The sequence below is a fragment of the Oryctolagus cuniculus genome, chromosome 4 (genome assembly GCF_051225735.1).
Source record: "Oryctolagus cuniculus isolate XC-2025 breed Fujian yellow rabbit chromosome 4, ASM5122573v1, whole genome shotgun sequence".
Lineage (NCBI taxonomy): Eukaryota > Metazoa > Chordata > Mammalia > Lagomorpha > Leporidae > Oryctolagus > Oryctolagus cuniculus.
This window is the reverse complement of record NC_142870.1, coordinates 130,249,697-130,268,912: the sequence shown is the minus strand read 5'-3', so window position 1 is coordinate 130,268,912 and position 19,216 is coordinate 130,249,697. Positions and strand designations below refer to the sequence as shown.

General features: G+C 44.2%; 1 protein-coding gene across 12 annotated transcripts in view; it reads left to right on the top strand.

Annotated features, from left to right (window-relative positions):
• The window catches only part of MED12L (mediator complex subunit 12L), a 360,120-nt gene that overhangs the window by 23,033 nt on the left and 317,871 nt on the right, over positions 1-19,216 (top strand). For all 12 annotated transcript variants that reach the window (XR_016232702.1, XM_089331069.1, XM_089331070.1 and 9 more), the window contains one exon: positions 11,176-11,280. Coding sequence is in view for 11 of the 12 variants with exons in the window: in XM_089331069.1 (XP_089187195.1) it covers positions 11,176-11,280 (105 nt within the window). In the remaining variant the exon portion in view is untranslated. The remainder of the gene's footprint in view (positions 1-11,175; positions 11,281-19,216) is intronic.

Below are 19,216 nucleotides of genomic sequence, written 5' to 3'. Positions count from 1 at the left end.
GAGAGAGAGAGAAAGAGAGAGAGAAAGAGAGAGAGAAAGAGAGAGAGAGAGAAAGAGAGAAAGAGAGAAAGAGATGAGATTCCCTCTACTGGTTCATTCCCCAAATGACCTCAACAGCCAGAGCTGGGCCAGGCTGCAGGCAGGAGCCAGTTACTCCATCTGCATCTCCACAGATACTTGGCCATTTTCTGCTGCCTTCTCAGGTGGAAGATTGGAAGTGGAGTAGCTGGGACTCCCGGTGGCACTCTGATGTGGGATGTGGGCATCCCAAATGGTAGCTCAGCCCACTGCACCAAGTGCCTGCCCTGATGTGTATTTTTAAGGGACTCAGTTCTACCCAGAACAGCTGGCCAGTGGCAGCTCCCTGCAGCTCCACCTCTGCACGTACTGGCCTAGCCTGTACTGGACATTGCTTCTGGGTCCCAGGCAAGGATGTTGTCCCCTTCTCTTTTTGGGGGGATTTCTAGTAACCAGCCATCTTCCTTGCCTCCTCTTACCTTCAACCATTTGCTTCACCGGCTTCTCTCTAGAGGCACTAAAACATGCCCCAGACCCTGACTTCATTGGATCCTGCTATTCCGTGATGCCTTGTTCCCGTTTCTCTCCTCGTCCAGACTGTTTCAGAAGCAGCCTGTGTGCCCACTCTCTCTCCTCTGTTCAGGCCAGCCTGCTTTCTGCCCTCAGCGTGCCGCCAAGGCTCTTCTTCCTCTGTCCTTTCCTGAAAGGTTTTCTTGCCTTGTCTTGTGAGGTGAAACACTCCTGGCTGCTGGCTTCCTTCTCTCTGCTCGGGCTGTGCCTTCCCAGTCGCCTCTGACGATGCTGCCTCCTCCACCTGCCCTGAAGTCATCAGTGGTTTTCCCTGGGTCTGTCCTGCCTTGGTCGCTTCTCACCTTACCCTCTTGCTAGGCGATCTCGGCCACCCCCAGGCTTCAGTTACCAATGTTTGCAAACAACTCATTTTATCATTCCTGCCTGACTTATCTGCACTCCAGGCCTCTGGCCCTCACTGCCTATACAGATCACTTTATTATTACTATTTTTTAAAGATTTATTTTATTTATTTGAAAAGCACAGTTACAGAGAGAGAGAGACAGACAGACAAAGAGAGGTCTTAAATCTGCTGGTTCACTCCCCAAATGGCTGCAACAACTGGGACCAGGCAAGGCCAAAGCCAGGAGCTGAGAGCTTCTTCTGGGTCTCCCACCTGGGTGCAGGGGCACATGCACTTGGGCCATCCTCCACTGCTTTCCCAGGCACATTAGCAGGGACCTGAAGTAGGGCAGCTGGGACTCAAACCTGTGCCCATATGGGATGCTGGTGCTGCAGGCCAGGGCTTTAACCCACTGTGCCACAGCACTGGCCCCTAAGTATCTCTTTAAATTGCGTGTCTGATGCCACAAGCTTATTTATACCAGAACTTGATCTGCTTCTCTTTTCTCCCCAACCCCCACCCCCCACCAACTCTGCTGTACCCCATCCTAGGAGGTGTTCCAATCCTGAAGCCTAGGGAGGTGGGGGTCCTTGATGACCTCACTTGTTGTCATTCCTTGACGCATGTCTACTTCAGTCCTGTTGAGTTTCACTCCCGATGACCCCACAATATCTACCTTTCTCTCCACCTTCTGCCACCATCCTGGTCCAAGCTACCATCATCTGGTGTTCCAGATCTTATGAGCACCTGCGAAGTGCTCCCTGCCCCTTTCACTCCCAGCCTCCCAGTGACTCTGACCCTACTGCAGGCAGTTGTCCACGTTGCAGACATTCCCAGATTGGATGGCGCCACCCCCTTGCGTGCTCTGATGGGAAAGACAGAAGTCCTTTCCTTGGTCTTCTCCCGTCCCTCGGCTTCAGCTCTGCTCCTTCTGCTTGTGTGACCACGTCCTTTCAGTTCTCTGACCCTACAGGTTTTATGTACTCTGCCTCTGTCTTTTCTCCCGTTAGGCGTATGCACCAGATGATTGTTATGCCTTTGTGATGAATTGATCCTTTTATCGTTATGACATGCCCTCCTTCTCTCTGATAGTGCTCTTTGTTTTGAAGCCTGCTTTACCTGCTATTGACATAGCCACTCTAGCACTCTTAGGCTCATTGTTTGCATGGTGTACAAGTCCATTTGCTGTCAATTTATCTATCTTTATATTTACAATACATCTTTGTATTTAAAAGTACAGCACGCAGTTGGACTCTTTTTTTTTTTATCCATTCTGACAATCACTTCCTTTTGATTGAAGGCTCAGCCCGTGAGCATTTAATTAGTGTTTAGTGTAACTGTTGAGATGATAGGATTTTTGTCTACCAGTTTCCTATTTGTTTTTGCTGTGTCATCTTTCCTATTTTCTTTTTTATTATTGGCGTTTTTAGAAAGCAATTTTAACTTTTGGGATTTTAGTTATCTCTTCTTTTTTTGTGGTTGCTCTAGGAATTAACAGTATATACATTCCAAAATTTTGCAGCATCCTTAGAGGAATTATTATCTAACTTCCCAAGCAGTGTCAGAACCTTGTCATTGAAAGGCTCTTCCTCTTGATTTACACTCCTACTCTGCAGACAGAGCTCGGCTCAGAGGCCGCTTTCTCTGGGAATTCTCGTGTGACTTCCTGGACTAGGGGAAGCCCCTATCATGTGCTCCCTGTGCAGGCAGAACTGCTCTTTGGTGCTTTTATCACACTTGCAGTTCTCTTTGTATGAAATCCCCAGTACTCAGCACAGTGCTGTATTCATAATTACTTGTTGATTGAAGGAGGGGAGTCCTTAGTTGGAGTTTGAAAAATGCAAAAGATTTGATGATGCTATACTCCGGGGGGTGGAAATGGCATGATGTAAGCCTTAGAGGTTGAAAAGACACTGTGTGCAGGATGGCATAAAATAGTCAAGTAGATTAAAGGCAAGTTAAAATACAAAAATAGAAGGCAGCTATACTAACAGTCGCCACCATTTATAGGGCACTTCATAATGGACCAGGCACTGTGCTAAACTCCGCACATTTTCTCTTATGTAACCCTGGCCCTGTGAGTTATTCTCGTCTCCTTTCAAACAACACCACCAGGTACAGGGAGGTCAGTTACTCTGGTCCCAGTCATTGGTAAGGGCTCTGCTTTAAACTCAGATTCATGGGAAGCTAGCACTTAGAATGGAAGCAAGACCAGAACACCGAGCTTGATTGTTTAAGGCTTTGAATGCCAGTCCTAGGTAATTGCTCTTTGATTTGGGGCCAGAGTTAGGTGGGGAGAAGGCCAGGGATGTTATTGAGAGTCTATTGAGAGTTGTGCTAGATGCTTCTTTAGCCCCCTTCTCAGGGAAGAAAAATGGAAAAGCCCTGTGAGGCTTTTGGATAGGTGAGCACAGAAATAAAAACCATGCTCCAAAAAGATTCCCCTGGGGCCATTAGGCTGGACAGAGGAAGGAATGACCAGACCCTGCTGTGACAGTGGCCACAGTGAGGGAAGGACTGCAGTGTTTTAAAGGAAGGTATAAAAGTGACATGTTATGAGAAAAGTATGGATGGGATTGGCTAATGATGAGGTAATAGAGAAAGATTCTCCTTATTTTCTGGGTCACTTCTATCTGCTAACTGTAAGCATTGCCAAATGACCATTAAGTCATATACGCGATGGGGATTGTCATAGCCCAGTTTCTCAAACTGGGATCTGTAGATGTCCTTAGGAGTCCAAGAATGTTTTTTTGAAGGAGAGGTGGACACAATAGGAAAAATATAAAGTGTTTGTAGAATTTTTTTGGATGGTTAAGACATGAACTTTGCCAGCCTGCCTGCCTAGCACATAGTGAGGGAAAATTCTTTGCTTCTGTGGCATTATCATTGCTGATGGATTTTTCTGTCCCATTTGTTGGGCAGTCACTGAGTTAGTTTGTTAGAAGTGACTCAGTGATGGAAAAGCTTGAGCGTCTCTGCATGTTTTTGCATTAGGTGGTGAGGCTGGAGGAGGTTAAGGGTGAGTACGTGTACACCCGTGTGTGTGTTCCTGTACCCTTTGAGGTGATCACTGAAAATTTTACTAAACTTTTTTCTTGAGTGAGAAAGAGCTTATGGAGTTTCCAAACTGGCAATGTTTTCACTTTTCCAATGAAACATTTTATTAAAAGATTGCTTTGAAAGTGATCCAAAAAATATTCTTTGGACTTCAGAGTAGATGCATGAGATTTATGGATGCATTTGGCGTTTACTCAAAGTATCAAAGGTTTGATTTCTGTATTGGTATAGAATATAAATGCAGAGTGAATGCTGACCTCCCATAGTGACATAGCTAGTGTCTACCCTTTGGTGTTTCTGGGTACCTGTCTCCCTAGCATTGCTTTCAGTATTGTTATTTAGTTGCAACCAGTGACAAGAAATGTGGGATTCCTCCTTTCTCCACACTGAGGTTACTACTTTGGGACCAGGTCTGTTGTAAACCTGTTGAAATCCACGAGTAGCGTGATTTGGAGTCTGCTGCCCTAGCTGATGGTGAGGACTGTGAAATCAGACCCTCAGCTAGCATTTGAATGAGTAACTCTTTTTGCTCTCGGTGCTGTTAGTGATACCTAAACTGTCCCTTTGTATGTACAAGGGAATTGGTTCTAGAGTCCCCGAGAACATACCAAAAATCTGTGAAAACTCAAGCCCTTTATTTGGGGAGATTTCAAAATGTTTATGGAAAATGGAATGATAAGATGTTTATTTTGGTGTAACAGTTTTTTAGTCTGTGCATGCAAAGGGTCTTCAAAAAGTTTGTGGAAAATGTATAATATGATAACACTCAGCATGGCTTTCAAAATCTGGGGTTGCTGAGTCTGAGGATGCAGACGTTGGGAAGACAGAGGGTGGACTGACTACATTCAAACCATCTCTGGATTCACAGCTGCCCCTTCTCCAGCACTTAGGAAAAGCTTTTATTTTCTGTTTCACTGTCTACTTTTTTTTTGTTTTATGGGAAACTGTCCAGCTTTTAATAAGGAGTCCTTTTCCTGGAAAAGGTTCAAGGCCACTGATCTAGCATCCACAGAACAGGCCAACTCTTGTGTGTGCTCCCTTGGTTTTAGGGGTCTGAGTTGTCCCACTTTTGCACACAGGCCAAGTAGCAGCTTCTGGTTCTATTACAATTGTTGGATAGGTATAATGGGGCAAGTTTAAGTCTCTTTAAGGCTTTATAAGAATTTGGGTGGTGTTGCCCTCTTCGAAGAGGTTCAATACTTGTGTCCTTACAGATTCTGGCTTGGGGGTTTTAGAGGAATGCTCTTCCAAAATCTGGACTGACTCTCCTGGCTTTGCCTGACAAGACTTGGCAGAAGCTTCCAGAGCAAAGAGTCACAGAAGTTCGTGCTTGGAGTTTGTGTAGCAGACATTGACCCCTGTTCTGAAACATCCGTGTCATAGCCCAGTTTCCCAGACTTGGGGTCACAGACGTCATCAGGTTGGGGGGAATGGTTTTCCTTTAAAGGGATCTGTTGGTATGTTGTTGGAGTTTGGGAAGTACTTAGTAAGTACTCTGGAATTTTGTTTCTTTAGTTTTTAATTTAAAAATGTGTGTATGTGTACGTGTGTGCATGCGTGTGTGCGTGCGAGAGAGAGAGAGAGAGAGAGAGAGAGAATCTGCTGTGTTTGCTAGTTCACTCTCTAAATGCTTGTGTACAACAGCCCAGGCTGGGTCAGGCTGAAGCCAGCAGCCTGGAACTCAATCCAGGTCTCTCACATGGGTGGCAGGACCCCAAATACTTGAGGCCTCCCAGGGTGCTCATTAGCTAGACGCTGTAGCCAGGACCGAAAGCCAGGCATTCCCATATGTCTTCACTGCTGGGCTAAGTGCCTGCCCCAACACTCCGGAATTTGAATCTTATTCATAACTTACTGTTAAGATTCACATCATTGGTGTTCACTCTTTTCAGCACCTTGAGGAAATTGACCATCAAGGCGCATTTATTGATTGTAATCCATTGGGCTTTTAACCCCTTTTCACTTAGTTACTCAGGGAACCTAACCAAAAGTTTTATACTAGTAAACCTCAAACAGAAGTGACTTTTAAGGCTCTTTTTTTTTTTTTTTTTTTTTGCCTCTATTTGCTGCCTCTGATATTTTCATTCATTGTGGTTCTATGAGAAATTCAAGGAGTGAAAATGAAAATTTTATATTGCTGTTTTCGTTCCCAATTCCACTGGTGTATGTGTGTGAGCGTGTGTGTAGCTTTGTATTTGTGCCTTTGCAGTGGGAGTGGGGTAGGGGTGTAGCAGAGAATTCCAACAGGCTTTTCTTCTTGGAATTCTCCTACTCCTGAGCCATGGGTGGGACATGCAGTTTCTCCCAGTGGTGAGAGGAGCACTGACACTGGGCGTGAAAGCCCTGGTTTCCTGGGAGCCAGAAACCCCCAATCTTCATGTTCTTGAGGTGTGGTGCCTGCATCAGCACCACCTGGTGCTGTTAGCAATGCACATTCTGGGCCCTTCTAGAACATCTGGAATTGGGAACCCTGGTGCCAGGCCCGCGTGCTGTGCTGTAACATGCCTTTCAGGGTGTTCTGATGCATGCAAATTTCGACAGCCACTGCAGTCAGCCGAAGGTCCTTACAATTTCTCAAGAGGGCTTTTCTCTAGGTGCTGACTAGAGCTTCAGGTTTGTATTTTCCTGAACCAGAAATATGAGTCAAACAGTGGCAAAAGTGCTAATGCCAGCCATTTTCATATACAGGTTGAGCATCCCTGTCTGGAAATCGGAAACACTCCAAAACCCAAATTTTTTTGAGGGCCAACGTGATGGCACAAGTGGAAAATTCCACCCTTAACTTCACGTGTTAGGCTGCAGTCAAAATTCAGGCATAGTCAAGCACGGTGTCCCTCCTACAGTGATTGTCTTCAGGCCATGCACGCAAGATGTATATGAAACACAAATGGGTCCCATCACCAAGATAACTCATTATGTATATGCAAATGTTTCAAAAGTGAGAAAAATCTGAAGGTGAAATATTTCTGGTCTGAAGGGTTTCAGATGAAGGATACTTGGTCTGTAATATGATGCTTAGGAATATGAACTCTTTGGATTTATTTATTTACTTATAATTTATTTAAAGGGCAGAAAGAGAGAAATCGAGGTGGAGATATTGAATGATCTTTTATCTGCCGGTTCACACCTCAGATGCCTGCCACAGCCAGGGCTGGACCAGGCCAAAGTCAGGAGCCTAGAACTCCATGTGGGCCTCCCACATGGGTGACAGGGACCCCAAATATTGAGGAAGCTGGATCACAAAAAAGTTGAGGAGTCAAGATTCAAACCAGTATTCTGATATAGGGTGTAGGTATCTCAAGTGACTGCTTAATCCAGTTCAGCATAGCTCCCAGCCCAATTTGGAATTCTTTTCCACCTGTGGCTTTGGGCAAGTTATTTAGCTTCCGCTCTATTTCCTCAACTGGGATATAGAGGCAGTTACAGTAGAATCTATTATGACCGTGGTTTATGATCAAGGAATTGGAAGTGTAGGAACAGTCCCCAAGCTTGCTAGGCATCACCATGAAATCATGAAATGGAGGTGAAAATATAGATAGTGTTTTTTTTTTTTTTTTAAATGATTTACAAATTTTTTGAAAGGCAGAGTTACGGAGACAGGGAGAGAGCTGGGGGGATAGGCATGAGGGAGAGAGAAAGAGAGAATGAATTTCCATCTGCTTGTTCACTTCCCAAATGGCCGCAGTAGTTAGTGCTGGGCTGGGACAAAGCCAGGAGGCTGGAACTTCATCTGGGTCTCCCACTGGGTGCAGGGACCCAAGCACTTGGGTCATCTGCTGCTGCTTTCCCAGGCCCGTTATCAGGGAGCTGGCTGGGAAGCAGAGCGGCCAGGACTTGAACTGGCGCCCATTTGGTGGTGGCTTAGCACACTACAGCACAATGCTGGTCCTGACTGTGGGTTCTCACCTGCTCCTTTGCCTTCCTCTTGTGTGCATTTCTAGTCTGTCTCAGACTGTGATGCATCCACCTGTAGCCACAGGTGGGCACCATAAGGCTGCAGTAGGATGGAATTGGAACTTCCTATTGTGCTGGTGTAGCCCCTGCCCCTTCAGTGTGGAGCTTCTTGTTTCTTAAACCTGCCTTTCAGATGCAGGTCCTAGAAGATAAAAGCTGTCCCTCCAGGGCTGTGGTTTTCAGAGGGAGTGTGGGCAGTAGGGGGTGGGAAGGTGGGGGGGTGGGGAGGGCAGTTGTTGGTGGGTGGGGCCAGGTATGCTCCTTGTCTGCAGGGTGCTCAGGGTTGGGCTTTGCAGAACTGTCCTGTGTCCCCTGTGTTTGTCTCGCTGTCTCAGGCTGCAATCTGTTTGATTTGTGATCTCAAAGCAGTTCTTGGCAAGACTTTCATATACATTTAGTATACACCGAGTTTCTGCGGAGTGTAACTGTTACATCTTATTCTATTGGGGAAAGGTTTTATTTTGTTAGTTTGAAATTGTGCCGAGAGCTTTTTACCATTTCAGAAAATCCATGTCACGCTGTTCCCTCCCGTTTGAGACTGCAATCCGACACACCTGGGTCAGTCTGCATTTTGCACTTGCTGCACTGTGGTGCACTTCACAATTTCTTTGACTCCTGTGGCTCTGCTTCTCAAAGTTTAATGTGTCCATGAGTCACTTTGAAATTTGTTAAGAAGCAGATTGTGATTAGGGGAGGTGCTGAGTTTCTGCATTTTTAACAAGCTCCCTGGTAGGGCCAGTGTGCCTGGGCCATGGACCGCACTTTTGATAGTTGGGTTTGAGTTTAACATGCTTCAGCATTTTCTTTTGAAAATGCTTTCCCAGGTGCATTAGCAGGGAGCTGGACTGGAAGTGGTGCGCCCAGGACTCGAATCCATATGGGATGCTGGCACTGCAGGCAGAAGCTTTAACCGCTAGGTCATGGCTAGGTCAGTGTGAGCCCTGGGGAGTGTGGGTAAGCCTAAGCAGAAAGCTAATAGAGTTCAGAGCACATGGGGAATGGTACGAACTCCTAGGGCCTTTGCTTGTTTGTCGAGTGAAACAGGCAGTTCCTGCAGGTTGTGAGCTGGAGTGACATGATCTTCAGTTGCAAAAACCTCTCACACCTGGCTGGCCTTCAAGGGAGCAAGTGTACAAGGGGACCAGTTAGGAGGCATTGGCACCTGCAAGCCTGCAGTGATGGTGGTGGTGAGAAGTGGGCAGATGCTGGTTATGTTTTTGTGAGATTTAGAATGCAAGATGCGAAACTTCTCAAAACTTGAGAGTCCAAGCAAGCCACGGGGCTCCTCGTTTGAGGTGAAGGTGAGTGGCTGACAGAGCCCTGACCCCTGGTGATAGTGGGTGTGAGTGGGAGTGAGGCATGTCTTTGCCGTCCGGTGGAAGTTAGCAGTCAAGTACAATGGCAACTCACCGAGCTGTGTGTTAATTCAGAATAAAAGTGAAGCAGGATGAAATGGAACCAAGTGGTTCCAACAGCCCTACACATTTCCTCTTGATTGAGCCCGAATGTTATTTTTAGGAAAAACATATGCTGCTACTCAATTAATGTTTCTTGTATTACTGTAACGGCAAATTAGACAAATGTATCCAATTTCTCATTCCAGCACCCCTCATGATCTCATTTGTGCCCCTACTTTCTTGACCGAGACAACAAAACACTTTGCTAGCGCATTTGCTTTATTTCAGTGGGCTGAAACCTTCTGACTTAAGGTATGTGCGATGTAGTTTTGCCCTAGATTTTCACGTCATCAATTTGAAAATGTGCGAGCAGGTTGAGCTGTTCTCTCATGGGTGTGTGCAGCTCATCTTCTGTGTGGATCACGATTTCTGTGACCTTCTATGCTGGGAGGAGACTTGATTACCAGACAGCTAAATTTCCTGTAACAGGGTCTTTTGAAAGCCCGCCAACACAGTGGCCCGCCAAGGTATTAGTAAGAGCACACGTAATCAAGCAAAGTTCTGTGGCGTGTCTCCAGGAGATCTCGGTCCTTGGCCAAGGTGACCTTTGTAGACTTTGGTCAGGTGCTTGCATGTCATAAATATTTTGTCCCAAGCTTTTCTGACTAATCATAGCCGTGATTTTGATCAATCGCATTTTTTTTTTTCATTTTGCACTTTGAATAATTATGAAGAATAATTGCCTATTCTCGATCTTGTGCTGTGGTTACCATTACTCCTGTCACTAAGACCATTTCTTGGCTTGGAGTGAGGGGAGCAGAAGGTAGCTTCATTTACTGAAATCTCTCCCTCTTATTCTTTCAAGTCTGTATTTTAGGAACTCTGATTTAGTTCCATAACTCAATGATAATCTGGGCAGGGCAGTTTTTTTTTTTTTTTTTTTTTTTTTAAGCCTTGGGCTATTTTTGATATGTTGTGACCTTGGGAAAGTTTTCCTGTATCTATGCAGGAGGAGATCTTTTTAAGGCGAGTGGGAGTTGTAGCTTCGTATTTTTAGACCACATTTTCATGTGGCATTTGTTCTCCGGTGGCATGGTGTCATGGAAATTTCTCTTCCTGGTCTAGGAGCTAGAGGGTAGTGTTTCAGTACTGGCTTTGTCCAGTTGCTGCTGTAACTAAGAGAGCCTCGTTTTTCTCATCTGTAAAATGGACGTGAAGATGCGCGCCTGCCATCTCCCTCAGAGTTGGTAAAGTTGGAGTGAGCTGAGGTGTAAGGAAGACCTTGGCAAGCTCTGAACATCTGTCAGTTGTAGGTGGTGGTGTTGTGTGGTTCCAGTCATAAGCTTGCTCTTGGAAACGCTTCATTTCTGTGTGTAACCCACAGTGGGGTCTGAGAAGTTGAGTGAGCCAACTTTCTTCAGCAGAAATGGAGGCTGTGTGCAGGGGCTGGCATGGAAGCCGGGGTCAAGCGGTAGACTCCGTAGCTTGAAAATCCTATGTCTTCTGTTTCTGTGGAGGGATTTTTCACTCTTACTCTTCAATTGCTCCTTTTCCAACTTGTAAAAAAGTTAAACATCTTCAAGCTTACAGAAGAGTTAAAAGAATATGATAATAGAATCCATGTAGTTTCAACCACTGTTAACATTTGCCATACTTGCTCTGTTTCTCTGCGCATCTGTGTATTGGTTTTTAGGTTTAGTTTTCTGCTTTGACTGCTCTTCCAACAATTCCCACCTCCCGAGCATAGTGAAGTCGGCCATTACCCAGCCTGCAGTGTGCGGGATTAAGCTGAAGCTCTTACATCCTTCTGCTTAATCAATACCTTCTCTTGAACAGGATGAACTCACTGCTGTGAATGTAAAGCAAGGCTTCAACAATCAGCCAGCCTTCACTGGAGACGAACATGGCTCAGCCAGGAATATTGTAATTAACCCGTCAAAGGTAATGATAATTGTCTGTTCCCTGTATGAAAGAACGTGCGCTTGTGACATCCTGTATAGACAGTTAATACTTCTCATTTGCTGTGATTTCAGCCCCAGTCCATTTTCAAACTTCCCTCCGATGTTCTGTGTGTGTGTGTGTGCGTGTGCGCACATGTGCATGTGTGCACACATACATGCTCTGTCATGACCCCAAGGACCCGGAAGGGCTCATGCGTTGCACCTGTTGTCAGGTTGCTTAGTCTTTTTCAATCTAGCCCAGTGCTGCTCCACCATGGCTTTCACAACTGCCATGTTAGAAGAGTCTAGGCCAGACGTCTTGTATTCTAGTTTGGTATTCTGGATTTGTTTGTTTTCCTCATGACGGGATTCAGATTAAACATTTGTGGTAAGAAGACGACATTGCATGTATCAGGAGGCATGCAATGCCAGCTTGCTGCCTTACTGGTTGTACCAAGTTTGGTCCCTTGGTGAAGGCTGTGTCTGCCATCTGCCTCCATGGGCAAGACCGTATTCTTTACCTTTTGATGATCGCTGCAGGGTGATGCTTTAAGACAAGAGTGGGGAATATGTGACCCGAGGGCCGTACAAAGCATACAAAATCATTTTGGCTGGCCCTGCCAAGGGTGGGACTTGAAGTTCATTAAATGTATAGCAGGCTACTTTTTAAGTTGATCATTTTGTATGGCCTGTGAATGATGCTATAAATATCCAAATGGTCCTTGGCAGAGAAAAGATTCCCCACCCCTGCTTTAAGACCCACCCCTGCTTTAATATCCTAGTCACCAAAAAAATTCTGCCCTATGATTTTAGCCATCAATTGGCGATCATTCTTGGTGAATGATATATTTTATTGGTGATTGCAGAAATACTAATTTTCTAGTTATCATTCCTTATGCATGTATTGGAGTTGCTTTGTAAAGAAGAGCTTCCTTTACACCTCTTTCTCCCTCTCTCTCTCCTTCCCTCCCTCTGTTTTTGAGAGGCAGAGAAAGAGAATGCTCCAGTCCTCTAGTTCATTCCCCAAATACTTGCAATGGCTTGGGCAGCCTCGGGCAAAAGCTGGGAGCCCCAAACTCCATTCAGGTCTCCTCCCTGGGTGGCAGGAACTCAATGACTTGAGCTCTGATCACTGCCTTTTAGTGTCTACGCTAGCAGGAAGCTGGAATCAGGAGCTGGAGCCAGGTATCAAACCCAGATACTCTGATAGGGGACCTGGCTGTCTTAGCTTGCTTCTTACCTATTAGACCAAACATCTCTTCCTGTATCCCACTTTTTTTTTTTTTATTACTATCACGTAGGATTCTTTTAGATTCATCCATACATTCTTTTTTTCTTCTTTAAATATTTTTTGTTTATTTGAAAGGCAGAGGGTTTTTTTTTTTTTTTTTAAATTATTTATTTGAAATGGCGGGAAACAGACACTCGGAGATGTTCTCATCTACTGGTTCACTCTCTGAATGCCTGCAAGAGCTCAAGCTGGGCCAGGTGGAAGCCAGGGCCCAGGAACTCTGCATCTCCCAGAGATACCAGTACTTGAGCCTCCCAAGGAGCAGGTTAGCAGGAAGCTGAAGTTGGAAATGGAACCGGGACTTGAATGCAGGCACTCTGCTCGGGCATGCAGCTGTCCCGAGTAGCACCTCAGCTGCTGTGCCAAACATGCATCCCTGTTTGTATACTTTTAGGGCTTAATTTTTTAGAAAAGTTTTTTGGTAATTTTAATGATTAGGATATTGAAATACTTTTATGAAATCAAAAATGTCATACATACAAATAAAAGCTCAGATATGCAGGTGAATTTCTACACTTCTCTTTCTCCAAAGGTAAACATGTTTAAGGTTTGTGTATCATTGCGGAGCTCTTTTTAGGTGCACACATATGTACCCAAACGCGTATATAACTGGTAGCTCGCTATATTGCCCCATGAAGTATTGTTCCAATAATGTGAAAGAAAATAGAAGAGTTTTCTGCAGGTAGTCCCGCTGACCAGACACGATGGTTTTTGTTTTGTCTTTTTCCAGTTTTGAGACACTTCTTTATGTTTCAGCCCCACATTATGTGTATGTGTATGTAACTTATGTTTTTTTGTTGTGGTAAAATGTGCATTGCATTTGCCAGTTAGCCACGTTTGAGTACGTTCACACTGCTGTGCAATCACCATCACAGACTATCTCCAGACCAACTTAATTTTCCTTAACTGGTTTATTTTATTTTTATTTTTATTTTTTTTAGAGATTTATTTATTTATTTGAAAGGCAGAGTTACAGAGAGGCAGATGCAGGGAGAAAGAGAGAGGCTGGAACTGAGCCAATCTGAAGATAGGAGCTTCTTCCAGATCTCCATGTGGGTGCAGGGACCCAAGGACTTGGGCCACTTTCTACTACTTTCCCAGGCCATGGAAGAGAGCTGGATGGGAAATGGAGCAGCTGGGACTCAAACCGCTGCTCATATGGTATGCTGGTACTGCAGTTTTACCCACTATGCCACAGTGCCTGCCCCCTATCTACTTTTGAAAAATGAAAAATATAGTTGACCTTATGGCTAAATTATATATTACACAAATATTAGTAATAATTGTTACTAGATTCATGGATACATAACACTCCATCATCTGTGTGCTGATTGACAAACCTCTGTGTGCTGTAGTTAGCTGGCTGCCCATTTCTTAAATAATTTTTAAAGTGGTTGTATTCATAGTTGAAAAATAATTTCTACTCTTTGGGATAAACTCCCAGCAGCATAGCACCTAGTTAGAACGTGTACTAGTTTTCTAGGGCTATATTGTAAAGTCTCCCAACCTGGGTGACTGGAACAACAAAAATGATGCGTTTTCTCAAGGCCTGGAGGCTGCAAGTCCAAGATCCAGGTGTCCCAGGTCTGTTTGCTCCAAGGCCTCTTGGGGCTTGGGAGACGCACCTTCCTGTAGCGTCCTCACGTAGTCTCTGCCGTGCACTCATTCCCAGTGTTTCTGCCCTTTTTTTTTTTTTTTTAAGGATTCCAGTGCTATTGGATTGGGGCCCCACTGTGTTCATTCCTCACTTCTTTTTTTTCTTAAATTTAAATGTTAATTAGTTTTTTAAAGATTTATTTATTATTTGAAAGAGTTACACAGAGAGAAGGAGAGGCAGAGAGAGGGAGAGAGGTCTTCCATCTACTGGTTCACTCCCCAATTGGCCACAATGGCTGGAGCTGTGCCGATCTGAAGCCAGGAGCCAGGAGCTGCTTCTGGGTCTCCCACGTGGGTGTATGGGCCCAAGAGCTTGGGCCATCCTCTACTGCTTTCCCAGGCCTTAGCAGAGAGTTGGATCAGAAGTGGAGCAGCCGAGACTGGAACCAGTGCCCATATGGGATGCCAGCACCACAGGCGGCAACTTTACCCACTACGCCACAGTGCTGGCCGCCCCCCTCTCCTTAGTTTTTAATAGATTCTGTATGGTTTGTAGATAGAAGTCCAAGAACATAGTGACATTCCCTTCCTCCCACCCTCCTTCCTTCTACCTTTCTTTTTTTATTTTTTGAGATAACATTTTAAATTTACTTTGCAGCGAAAAAGCTTAATACTTCACCAAATAAGCTTAACAGCAAAACGACCCTAGTTTAGTGGGAAGACAGACCTATAAACAATAATTGAATGGAAAAATGAGCATTTCTCCCATATATAGTTTCGTTTTTGTCAGTTATTCATAATTTCTTTCAATGAAATAGAACTAATGACAGTATAGCATATACTATTTACTGTGCAGTGACAGGATAATTCATTTAGGCTTTAAGCCATTTCCTCTTAACAATTATGCACAGGAATTATTTCATGCAATTTGCATTGTAAATTCTTTACGTTTTTTGTACTCTATTATCAAATATCAGGGAAGACATGATATTTGTCTTTTTGGGAGTAGCTTATTTCACTAAGTATAATGGTTTCCAGTTGCATCCACTTTGTTGCAAAAGGAAGGCTTTCATTCTTTATTACGGCTGAGTAATATTCCAAAGTGTATATTTATCACATTTTCTTTACCCAGTCTTTAAAACCCTATCTCCAAATACAGTCACATTGAGGTTTGGGGCTCCAGTGTAGGAATTGGTGGGGACACTGTTTATAACAGAATATGAATGCTGTGTGTCTCTTGATATTAAAGCTATTTTATTCTCAGTTACATCGTTTTATTGTCAATTTAAATAACTGAATAAACAAAGATAGTGTCCATTATAATTTTTGCCATCACTCTGAGATTCACTCAAGTACCCACGCTTTCAGGGAGGAATTTGATTTTTTTATTTTTATTTTTATTTTTAAAGGGCATTCTAGAGTTGGTGTTTAGTCCATTTGGTAAGATGACACTTGGGACACCCACATCCCATATTGGAGTCCTTTTTTTTTTTTAAATTTTTTTTATTTTATTTATTTGAAAGACAGAGTTACAGAGAAAGGTAGAGACAGAGAGAAAGGTCTTCCATCCATTGGTTCACTTCCCAGATGGCCACAACAGCCGGAGCTGCACCAATCTGAAGGCAGGAGTCGGGAGCTTCCTCTGGGTTTCCCACACAGGTGCAGGGGCTCAAGGACTTGGGCCATCTTGTACTGCTCTCCCAGGCCATAGCAGAGAGCTGGATGGGAAGAGAAGCAGCTGGGACTCGAACCGGTGCCCATATAGGATGCCAGTGCTTCAGGCCAGGGGGTTAACCCGCTGCACCACAGTGCCAGCCCTTGATTATATAAATATGAAGTATATGAACTGGAATATAATTTTGGAACATTTTTTCTAATCAAATGAATTACTGTCAAAATAGCTTTGAATGGGTAGAAACGAAGGAGCACACATTAAACCCTTTAGAGGGTATTTTAGCAGTGGTTATTAAAATTGTAGAACCATACAATTTGAGTTCAGGAAAATTATTCTAAAGTTGTACCTTCGCATGTGGAGTCAAAAAAGTGAAAGGCTATTCATTTTTGATGTGATTTGTAATGAAAAAAATCTTGGAAAAATACTCCAAATGTTCATTAGTAGTACCTTAATTGCATAAAATGTGGTATGTCAACACAGTCCTCTATTATGTATCTATAAAAATGAATGAGGAGGTTCTCCAGATGGAGATATGCAAAGCTCTCAGACATTTATTAAGTTTGCACATGACCCGCACATACAAGAGAGAAAAGTAACAAATGTGTGTTTGGTGATGTGTGTTTGCATAAACATTGGAAGGACACATAAGAGGCTAAACGAGTTGGTTACTTGGAGTTCTTGAGAATGAAGCTGTTTACTTTTTTTTTTTTTTTGACAAGCAGAGTGGATAGAGAGAGAGAGAGAGAAAGGTCTTCCTTTTTGCCGTTGGTTCACCCTCCAATGGCCGCCAAGGCTGGCGCGCTGCGACCAGCGCACCGCGCTGATCCGATGGCAGGAGCCAGGTGCTTCTCCTGGTCTCCCATGGGGTGCAGGGCCCAAGGACTTGGGCCATCCTCCACTGCACTCCCTGGCCACAGCAGAGAGATGGCCTGGAAGAGGGGCAACCGGGACAGAATCCGGCGCCCCGACCAGGACTAGAACGCGGTGTGCCGGCGCCGCTAGGTGGAGGATTAGCCTATTGAGCCACAGTGCCGGCCTGCTGTTTACTTTCTAATATAGTTTTTGATTTCTAGATAACTTGAATATCGTCATAATGAAATTAAATACTATAATTATGTTTTTTTTGAGCACCAATGTGCATTTTCTCCTCTTCTGTTTCAGAAATTTTGGTTTCAGTGTGTATTTGTTTACACAGTTTGCTGCAGGAGTTAAAACCCTGCAATCGCTGTATTCCACTGCTATCATGGAAGTGTGTAGAATACATATGTGTTGCATTGTGTCTACAGACTGCTCAGACGGCCCTTTTTCTCTTGTACATTGATTTCTTATGATTAAAATGCTCAAATATAATTGCAAAAAAGGGACATTTTAAATCTATAACAATCTTTGTGGTTATGATGCCTAAAGCCCAGGTTAGAATACCTGGGTTTGATACTGACCTCTGGCTCCTGATTTCAGTCTCCTGCCAGTGCAGACCTTAGGAGACAGTGGTGATGGCTCAAGTATTTGGGTTCCTGCCACCCACATGGGAGATCTGCATTGAGTTACCGTCTACCAGGTTTTATTGTGGTCCAGCCCTGGTTCATCTCTGGCTGCTGTGGTTATTTGTAGAGCAAACCAGTGAATGCGAGCTCTCTGCCTCTCTATACCTGCTGAACCAAAAAAAAACAAATCTTCAGTGCTATGTCCTTTGGGTCCTTGGTGCGAAACCCAAATATTGATTGAAAAATTTAAAAGTAAACAGTTGTGGCCGGCACCGCGGCTCACTAGGCTAATCCTTCGCCTTGCAGCGCCGGCTCCCCGGGTTCTAGTCCCGGTCGGGGCGCCTGATTCTGTCCCGGTTGCCCCTCTTCCAGGCCAGCTCTCTGCTGTGGCCAAGGAGTGCAGTGGAGGATGGCCCAAGTGCTTGGGCCCTGCACCCCATGGGAGACCAGGATAAGTACCTGGCTCCTGCCATTGGATCAGCGTGGTGCGCCAGCTGCAGCGTGCCGGCTGCGGCAGCCATTGGAGGGTGAACCAACGGCAAAGGAAGACCTTTCTCTCTGTCTCTCTCTTACTGTCCACCACTGTTAAAAAAAAAAAAAAAGTAAACAGTTGGATGGTAGTTTCTAAACACAACTGGTTGTTCTACATTTTTGCACTTAATTTGCTCACTGGACATTCTGCAAACATTCTCTTAAAAAATGTAAAAGCTACAGTAAATTTGCTTGCTTAAAAAGAGACATCCAGACTTCTGTTTTTCTTTAGTTTTGTTTATAAAAGGGAAAACATGTAAATTTATTATATGCGTATACACAGGATCATCACAAATACAAGACATCTGTTTACTCTAGCTTTTATTTCCGTAGGACATCAATACCAAAACAGACATTTTATCATAGATTAGCCACAAGGATCAAGGAGTGCTGATTCGTATTGGAAACAAATTGTGGGGCCGATGCTGTGGTATAGTAGTTTAAGTCATTGCCTGTGACACCCACATCTCGTTTGGGCACCGTTTCAAGTACTGGCTGCTCCACTTCTCATCCAGCTCCCTGCTAATGACCTGGGAAAACCAGCAGAAGGTGGCCCAAGTGCTCGGGCCCCTGCACCCACGTGGAAGACCCGGAAGAAGCTGCTGGCTTCCGCCTTGCCCAGCCCTGGCCATTGCAGGCCATTTGGAGAGTGAACCAGCAGATGGAAGACCTCTCTCCCCACCCTCTCACTCCCTCTCTGTAACTCTGCCTTTAAAAAAAAAAAAAAAAAAAAAACATAAAAGAAGCAAATTGTACCAACTTTTTACCCTGGTAGATAAACTTGGCTCCTAGCTTACTGCTGTTGTGTTCTGTCTTGTGGACTGGTTATTTGTTGACTGATGAGTATTAATGAAGTTGACAACTTTTTATTTTGCTTCCCTGGGATGGATTTTTCACTTTAATCATGATTCCCACTGTTAACCTTATGGCGGGTATTTATCGTTTGCATCATATATTAAAGAATCCCTGGGGGATGAAATGTGATGCTTTTAGAAGATACTTGAAAACTCCCAACAGATTTTCTATGGAGTCACTGAGTTTTTAGATGTTGCTTTATTCCCTTCCTTCTTGCCTCTCCTGTCCCTTTCTCCTTGCCCTGGCCGTCTTGTCATTTGGTTAATATGAAAATGTTAGTAACTTGCAGAAGCTCCACTTGCTGCTTAGTTCCATTCAGAGCAAGTTACACCAGCTTCCTCTAGAAACCCTTGTACTTATGATATTGACAGCCCGATCAAAAATGTTGAATGCCTGATTTAATTGAACCTTTTGTAATTTGCCATTTAAATAAATTTCTCCAGACTGTTTTTTCTTTAAAGCTTTGAGTGTAAACAGTTTCTTTTCTAAAAATATGTTCTGTTAA